This window comes from Protomyctophum parallelum (genome assembly GCF_964188405.1).
Source record: "Protomyctophum parallelum genome assembly, chromosome: 18".
Lineage (NCBI taxonomy): Eukaryota > Metazoa > Chordata > Actinopteri > Myctophiformes > Myctophidae > Protomyctophum > Protomyctophum parallelum.
Genome location: NC_139716.1, coordinates 13,426,853 through 13,435,649, shown reverse-complemented (window position 1 = coordinate 13,435,649; position 8,797 = coordinate 13,426,853). Strand labels below are relative to the sequence as shown.

General features: G+C 43.3%; 1 protein-coding gene across 1 annotated transcript; it reads right to left on the bottom strand.

Annotated features, from left to right (window-relative positions):
* Nucleotides 1-402: 402 nt before the first annotated feature.
* LOC310875387 (butyrophilin subfamily 1 member A1-like) lies at nt 403-7,501 on the bottom strand. The gene is made up of 5 exons (XM_083788597.1): nt 7,376-7,501; nt 4,075-4,428; nt 2,890-3,189; nt 2,050-2,223; nt 403-526 (listed from the first exon to the last, which is right to left on the bottom strand). The coding sequence occupies exons 1-5, from the start codon at nt 7,473-7,475 to the stop codon at nt 459-461; spliced, it is 996 nt and encodes a 331-aa protein (XP_083644723.1). The 5' UTR covers nt 7,476-7,501; the 3' UTR covers nt 403-458.
* Nucleotides 7,502-8,797: the final 1,296 nt, after the last annotated feature.

Here is an 8,797-nt window from a genome sequence, read left to right as displayed (position 1 = left end):
TTTTTAAATAAATAAAAACAATTTATAGTGAACCCTGTCACCGATAAATATCATTTTGACGGTACAACCGTCGTAAATATGGAAGTCACTGCTTCCGATATTTTTAAATAAATAAAAACTATTTATAGTGAACCCTGTCACCGATAAATATCATTTTGACGGTACAACCGTCATAAATATGGAAGTCACTGCTTCCGATATTTTTAAATAAATAAAAAACATTTATAGTGAACCCTGTCACCGATAAATATCATTTTGACGGTACAACCGTCATAATTATGCTTCCGATATTACATATGATAAATATAATTTCGACAGTAAAACTGTCATAAATATGGCAGACACTGCTTCCGATATTACATACATAAATAAAGACTATATTTAGAGTGATCGCTGTGAAACCATGACCTAATCGGTGTCATCAGTGCATACGACGACGGATTCTTCTTCTTCTTGTTCTAGTTGTTCCTCTCTCCCAACATCGGATCCATTTCCAGGACAGCGCCACCATTCTCCTCACCATTTGCTGTGGAACAAACAGAACGACAACATCGACCACATCAATTTATGTAAATGCTCTTTATGATACTCAAAGACATGCGCATGTTTTCAAAGTGTGGGCCCCACAATTCTCAAACATGTTCAAAAGTAGAAGATTTAGGCCTGGGCCGTGGTTCAGTGGTCCAGGCACCTTGGCCGGTAGCCCAAGTACGGCAGTGTGGCTCCCGATCCCGACGGCCTCTACTGCATGTCACTCCCCCCCCCCCCCATCTCTGTCCCCCATTTCCTGTCAGCCTACTGTCTGTCCCTCTATAAAAAAGATAAAATACAGGCGAAAGCAAAGAAACAAAGAAACAAAGAAAAGATTTAAAAAAAGAAAGTCACACCCGTGTGAAGTGAGGGGCGCTCTTATCATCGTACATAATCATACATCATTTGGGAACCTCTCGAAAACGAGATACTATCTCTCAATGGGGTGTTCCTAAATAAAGAATTTCAAACATCATCCCATTCCGGGAATTTTGCATCCTCACCTTTGTCTTCAATATTTTTTGTTACGCAATGTTTGTGTTTACACAAACACTCAAAATTGTTAATTAATTGTCAATGGCATTTAATGTTTGTGTAGGACAAATTTTGTAGACATACACCTACAGGCGACATGTAGGAGAGGGTACCGTCCCCGATAATGAACTAGAACTAGTAGAACTAAATGTTAGGGAGGGACTAGTGGAGAAGAGATCCAGTATAACTAAATGTCAGGGAGGGACTAGTGGAGAAGAGATCCAGTAAAAATAAATGTCAGGGAGGGACTAGTGGAGAAGAGATCCAGTAGAACTAAATGTCAGGGAGGGACTAGTGGAGAAGAGATCCAGTAGAACTAAATGTCAGGGAGGGACTAGTGGAGAAGAGATCCAGTAGAACTAAATGTCAGGGAGGGACTAGTGGAGAAGAGATCCAGTAGAACTAAATGTCAGGGAGGGACTAGTGGAGAAGAGATCCAGTATAACTAAATGTCAGGGAGGGACTAGTGGAGAAGAGATCCAGTAGAACTAAATGTCAGGGAGGGACTAGTGGAGAAGAGATCCAGTAGAACTAAATGTCAGGGAGGGACTAGTGGAGAAGAGATCCAGTAGAACTAAATGTCAGGGAGGGACTAGTGGAGAAGAGATCCAGTAGAACTAAATGTCAGGGAGGGACTAGTGGAGAAGAGATCCAGTATAACTAAATGTCAGGGAGGGACTAGTGGAGAAGAGATCCAGTAGAAATAAATGTCAGGGAGGGACTAGTGGAGAAGAGATCCAGTAGAACTAAATGTCAGGGAGGGACTAGTGGAGAAGAGATCCAGTAGAACTAAATGTCAGGGAGGGACTAGTGGAGAAGAGATCCAGTATAACTAAAAGAGTCATTATAAGTCATTATAAGTTGGTTGTGTTCTGGTGTTGTGCTCAGAAAATAAAAGATCTAAGAGCTTTAGTTAAATAGTTTAAGGACAAATAAATATGTAAAAAAAAATGTAATAAAAAAAATAAAAAAATGCATACTTACAGGTCTTGCTGTCAGGTACAGCCTTTTTACGCAGGAGGCAATAGGCAAATAAGGCAATGCAACCGCCAATGCAACCGACAGATGCCAAAACACTGACAATGATGACATTGCGAATGACGATACTGCGAATGACAGTCATGACGCCAACACTGGTGGGTTGAGTGGAATTATGATCTGAAATGACAGAAGGAAATGGTTGTTACATACAAGTCTGTTCCAGTTACCATTAGGACGTTGACTTACTTTTATTCTGAACGTTTCTAATTCATGTTTAGCCAAAATATGACACCATCAACAATAGTTTGAGCATTATGAAGAACTGATTTCCTGACTCATTGATGGACTGACTACTATATAACTATATAATAATCATCATCTAGGTTATTGAACAAAATGTTAACTTAAATCAACTCAACAAACATATGCTGACGGAGTTTTGTTGTCTAACATTTAACAAAATCTGATAACATTAATTTCACGCAGTACTGTGAGAAGCCCAAATCAGATGGAAATGTCAAGTTTTTGATGCAGTGCCGCTTTTCCCACTGTCATGATAGGAACTATTGCTTATTAAGGATGTTGAAGCACAACTCTTATTTGTGAACTTGCATGCCAAAGTTTTAATGAATGAAGTTGGGCAGAAGTGATCACTAAGGATGTTGAAGCACAACTCTTATTTGTGAACTTGCATGCCAAAGTTTTAATGAATGAAGTTGGGCAGAAGTGATCACTAAGGATGTTGAAGCACAACTCTTATTTGTGAACTTGCATGTCAAAGTGTTAATGAACAAATCAGTTGGGCAGAAGTGATCATTAATGAGCGACGGAAGCGTTCATTACCTGGGAATGGGATGACGTGGTGCGTCTCCACAGTGTGGTTGATGTGGGCCAGGTGAACCCTGCAGGTCACACGGGGCCCCGGCCCTGCCCTCACCGTCACGTTCCTGCGGACAGTGTAACAGTCGCCGGGACCTCGGACCGTCACAGAGGGGTCAGCAGAGGAGAGGAGGTTTCCCCCGCTGTCCAGCCAAGACACCTCGGGCTGTGGATGCCAGCACCCGGAATCACAGGTCAAAGCAAAGACGCCGTCGTCGTCTTGTTTTGGTCCATTTATAAAGATCACTGGCTGAGACACGAGCCCTGCGGAAAAACAGATCACACAGTCAGTAAGTAGCCTTGCCGAGCCATGAGGCCCATAGGGGCAGGAGCCTATCTCCTGTTTCTGTAGCGTGAGGCAGCTTGATGTACAAGTACACCCCCTGGACATGACGCTAGTATGTCGCAGGGACTTACCCCCAATCCAACCCTTGATGATGAGTGTTAAGCAGGGAGGCACTGGGTCCCATTTGGTCTTTGGTATGACCTGGCCGAGGATCGAACCCCTACTTCCCAGTCTCAGGGCGGACACTCTAACCACAAGGCCACTGAGCTGATCACACAGTCAGATCAATCAATAAAGCAAATTAATTCAACCAATCCCATCCTCACATCCTCACAAAAGCAAAAACGTGGAACAATGCAGTCAAAACAAAATGTATGTACAATATTGAAGGTCAGAATCTCCAATAAATAAATGTCTATGTGTACCAAGATCACTCGATGCAGATAGTGCAGGAATACACACAATGATTATAGTCTTTAGCTAGGGTGGTTGTGTTCCATTTGATATCCTTCTATCACAGCAACTCACATATAATTATTGCTGCTGTGTTTGCACACTAACCCTAACCCAGCAGATATGGGAGTTTTTTGTCATTTGTCATGTTTTCATGTCTTGGTACAGTGGACAGATGGTTAGGAAATGTAGCTCAGTTTCCACTTCATGTGTGCAGTGGGTGCATATAGTCTGTCTTCTCTAAACGGACACAGGTCTGCCTATGACGGCCTTTCTCGATCGCAAGACTGTGCTCACTGAGTCTGATTCACTCTCTCTCCCCCTCTACAGTTCAACTCATAAAGAACCGGGAAAGCATCCGTGTCGTATTATTAGATTATTGCGCTGGCTATAATTCAAAAAAGCCTCACCGACTCGGAGCTGGACCAAAGTGCTGCTGTGCAGGTTGGGAACGAAGCACTTGAACGAGCCCTCGTCGGAGAGACGCGCCCCGGACAGCATCAGCGAGATGTTCCCCCGAGGGAGCTCCGGGACGAACAGCGCCACCCGGCCGCCCCGGTACAGCGGGTTCACAGAGTGGGACACGTCGTGGCCCTGCTGCCGGACGTGCACGTACACAGGCTCCAGGTCCGCTCTGGACCACTCCACGGTCAGCCGGGCCGCGTCCCGGCGGGACGGCTCGATGCGGCACGGGAGAGTCACGTTCTCCCCTGCTCTGGCCAGGATGGCCTGAGAGGGGCCGGTCACATGGTGGTGATGCTCTCCTTTAAAGAAACGACAAACACACACACACACACACACCCGTGTGAAGTGAGGGGCGCGCTTATACATCGTTTACATTCATCTCATTCTGGCCAATCACAATTTGTGTCCTCAACTTCGTCTTCAATGCTTGTGTTACGCAATGTTTGTGTTTCCACAAGCACTCAAAACTGTCCATTTATTGTCAATGGCATTGATTTAACCCATTTAGGCCTGAAAAAAATGTCTTCTAAATCCTGACAGTTTTCTGAAATACCTATGTTTCTAGGCATACGTATATCACTCAATATAATATTTCATGTCAAGGACCGCAAAAATGATCTGTAATTGGCCTCCAACCCCCATCTGAAAATATGATGTTCCAGGGACCCTCCAGAAGCAAAGATTTGAGTTAAAAACGTTCGTTCTGAAAAGATTATATTCCAAATTTGAGGCACACGATTTTTCAAAAATAGCAGACCTACAAGCTCGGTGGCGCGCTATGAGCTTGTAGATCTGCTATTTTTCAATAGCTAAATTATAACGTTGTGTTTAATACACCAAAAGGGGTTCCCGCCCAGAATGGGTTAATGTTTGTGCTTAGGACAACGTCTGTATTTGCTTATTAAGTTATTATATATTTTTTATTAAAGATATGTTTTTGGGTTTTCTCTCTTTATTGGTAGTTTCAAGTGGAGATGGAACAGGAAAGAGAGAGAGAGAGAGAAGGGGAGAGACATGCAGCAAAGGTCGTCATGAACGGGACTCGAACGCGCGGCACGCATGATGAGCCTGGACTGCTAGGCCAGAATCTGAAATTCTGAATCATCTTTACTGTCACATCACAGCCAGGTTTACATGTGTAAAACACAGTGGGTGAAATTAAGTTTTGTTGTTCATACCGAATGCCGCGCTATGAGCTTGTAGGTCTGCTATTTTTATTTTATCGTGAAAGATTTAGTGCAAATCTTTGAATATATATTCTTTCGGAGCGAACGTTTTCAACTCAAATCTTTGCTTCTGGAAGGTCCCTAGAGAACAACATATTTTCAGATGGGGGGTCCTTGACATGAAAATGTATGAGAACGACTGACATAGAAACATGGACTTTTCAAGAAAACTGTCTGGATTTAGAAGGTGGGACTTTCCTAGCCCTTTCGGGGACCCTATTTGACCCTTTCTGTATTTGGGATTGGGGATCTGCCTAGTTACCACGTCCCTATACCAGTGGTTTTCAACCAGTGCAGGTCCTTGGGGGGGTTCCAGGTGGTCCACTGCAACTTTACTAGATGATGGAGAGTTTGTAACCAAGAATTTGACAGTGTAGTTGTAGATCTTTAACTCTTGGGAGCGTAAAATGAATGAATGGTTTCATTTTACGTAGTTAACTTATTGTTCTGCATTTACTTAATTTACAAGATGTAGAAGAATTGTTATTTTTGATCAACGTTTGCCTGTTAATCTCTGCTATGGTATACCACATCAATACAACATGGAATTGTGGACAAACACGTATCCAACGATAACAAAATATTCTTTATTTTTGGGGTCTGAGAGGTTAAATCTCATGAAACGGTGGTCCGTGGCTCAGACGTCGAATAAATAATGGGCCTTGATATGAAAATGGTTAACTCTTGAGCCCCAATGGGGTCCCCCTCCCCTGGGGTTTAAGAGGTACCATATGCTGCCCTATACCACATCCCAGATACAGAAAAGGTACACTAGGGACTGGTTCCCAAACTTTCTCATGTCAAGGACCCCCATTTGAAGAGATATGCCAGGGACCCCCATAAGAGAAGATTTTGACGGCTCTAATATAGCAGTGATTCTCAACCCGTTTAATTGCAAGGAGCCCACTCTGAGAGACTAGTGTACAAATGGAACCTAACAGGTCCATTTGGTTCCATTTGTACACTCTCAGAGTTAGACCCATAAGGGTCCATTTGGTTCCAAACTATCATTTAGCTGAGGACCCCCTGGAACCCCTTCAAGGACCCCTGGGGGTCCTCGGACCCCACTTTGGGAACCACTGCTATAGGGTCCCGAAAAGGGATTTTCCAGCTAGGGAGAGGGAGGCGCAGTTGTGGAGCGAGCAGGAAGAACACAATAAAACAGCAACCCGTTCAAGCCTTCAAGGTCACCCAATGCAACGTTAACGCTCTTCTTCTGACTTTAATGCTATATTCTATTGTGTGGCGGTTTATTTCCATTCAGCAGTGAGTGTACGTGGTACGGTGTTGTCACACAGTGTTGTATATTAACTTTAGACACACACACACACACACACACACACACACACACACACACACACACACACACACACACACACACACGTTTTGTATATAATATTTGGAGTGTAATAAACATGTACACGCATGCTGTCCTATCCTGTCACGCTCTATAATCTGCATTGCATGAGGATAAAATGTTTTTATAGCCTATAGCTTAATTTCTTCCATTTGATTTCATCATCATAGCCGGTATCAACATTTTTAAGTTGTCCCCCCCCCCCTAGCTGTGAAAAACAATGCCATGATGAGTCATGGCATGACTCATCAGAAGTTGATCAGCTAGTCCAAGTTGTCCAACTCCATTCATATTCATTCATTCATACATCTTCCCTTCCGTTGTCCAAAACCCTGCAGCCATCTTTAAAGCCATGCTTTAAATTTACCAGGCTGTCTCAGTTTACCAAGTCGCCACGGAGAAAACTCTTCATCAATGTTAACATTCTGTCTTCATCGGTGACTGTAGTATAGCCATGTCAAACAAACCCACAGATGTTGTAGTTCATTTCCAAACTTTCTCTAAACAACTATTCTCTCTCTCTCAATTCAATGCAATTTAAATGAAGGTGACGTAAAACTGTAAAATGCACTAAATCGCGGCGAGTTGGTAAACTCCGGATACCGTCTCTCAACTCCCATAAGTGTAAATAAAATAACAGGTCAGATGTAATAATAACCTTACCTTCCACAACATCGTAGAAGATGCTTGTTGTCAATATCAGGAAATAAATCCTCCTCGTCAGCCATGATCTGACTGACACCATCACGACACATGAATCCATATTATTAGCGTGTTTCGTCGCGCTGAAACTATTATTGTCGAGTCTGATCCTTGTTGCAAAGTTATACAAACTATACTTTGAGACGTGCTGCTGCTGCTGGCATGTGTAGTCAGAAGAAAAATACAATGAATGAATGGACGTGACTCTCGAGAGACGTCACCGACAGAGCGAAGAGCCATCTAATAGAAGACTTACGACATTGAGGGGGCAGAAACCGAGTTGGAAATACATCTTTCTTTTTAACTTGTTTGCCATTATAAGCTCATTTACAGGCAATTTGTTTCATTTTATAAGACATGTTCATTAGACTTTAAAGAGGCATACATGCACACACAAAATACTTTGTTTTCAACGAGGGCGGCGCAAACAAGAGCTATTTTAAGCATGTGTGCAACATGACAACTGTTTTAAAGTATTGTACATGTACACTGTAGGCTACAGTAACAACTAAAGTATCTTTAATGTTTAGCTATTACTACAAAACAATCTAAAATAAAGGGATTTATAAGTCCAATGCATTGAGACTTGTCCCAGTTTGTTGTCCCTATATTCTCAATAGAAGTCTATGTAGGATAGCCGCCATTGGACTGGCCCCATGAAGTGAACGCAGTTTGCGTAACTGTCTATATCTAAGGCTCTGGAGTGGAGGAGGTGTGCTGTATCACCTGATTTACTGGGAATCAGGGATCCCATATCACAGTCGCACTGCATGCTTGCAAATATTGCATCATGAACTGACCAGACTGAGGTTTTCAACTTTTTGTCTCCACCAGGCCGAAGGCATGTGGGGAGAGTATGTTTTGCACTCCGTCCGTCCGTTTGTGTGTCCGTCCGTCCGTCCGTCCGTCCGTCCGTCCGTGTGTCCGTGACCAGCTAATCTCGGCCACCGTTAACCCGGTCGTTGCCAAATTTTGGCACACACACTCCCTGGATGCCAACGATGAACCTCTGCCCCAAACTTTCCAGGACAGCCTGTTATAGCGCCACCAAGAGGCCGCTTTGTGCAAAAACTTCACCCGGTCGATGCCAAATTTTGCACACACACTCCCTGGATGCCAACGATGAACCTCTGCCCCAAACTTTCCAGAACGGCCTGTTATAGCGCCACCAAGAGGCCGCTTTGTGCAAAACAAGTTTTTGCACAGTACACCTACAGATTTTGTCCAAACATCACGCAAATTGGTACACAGTCTCTCTAGAGCCATTCAACGAAACGGGTCTTTTAGATTTATCACACTCCATCCTGATTGGTTAAGATTGGCTTCCAAAGTTCACAGGAGTGCTCAGTTTCAAACAAAATGCTGCAAATCATGAACACATCG

What these genes read in the sequence shown, in the direction of transcription:
- LOC310875387 (XM_083788597.1), bottom strand. Translation starts at nt 7,475, where the DNA reads ATGGATTCATGTGTCGTGATGGTGTCAGTCAGATCATGGCTGACGAGG. An exon ending in CTTCTACGATGTTGTGGAAG is followed by an intron (nt 4,429 to 7,375) that starts GTAAGGTTATTA and finishes GTTTCTTTAAAG; the next exon opens with GAGAGCATCACCACCATGTG. An exon ending in TTTGGTCCAGCTCCGAGTCG is followed by an intron (nt 3,190 to 4,074) that starts GTGAGGCTTTTT and finishes GTTTTTCCGCAG; the next exon opens with GGCTCGTGTCTCAGCCAGTG.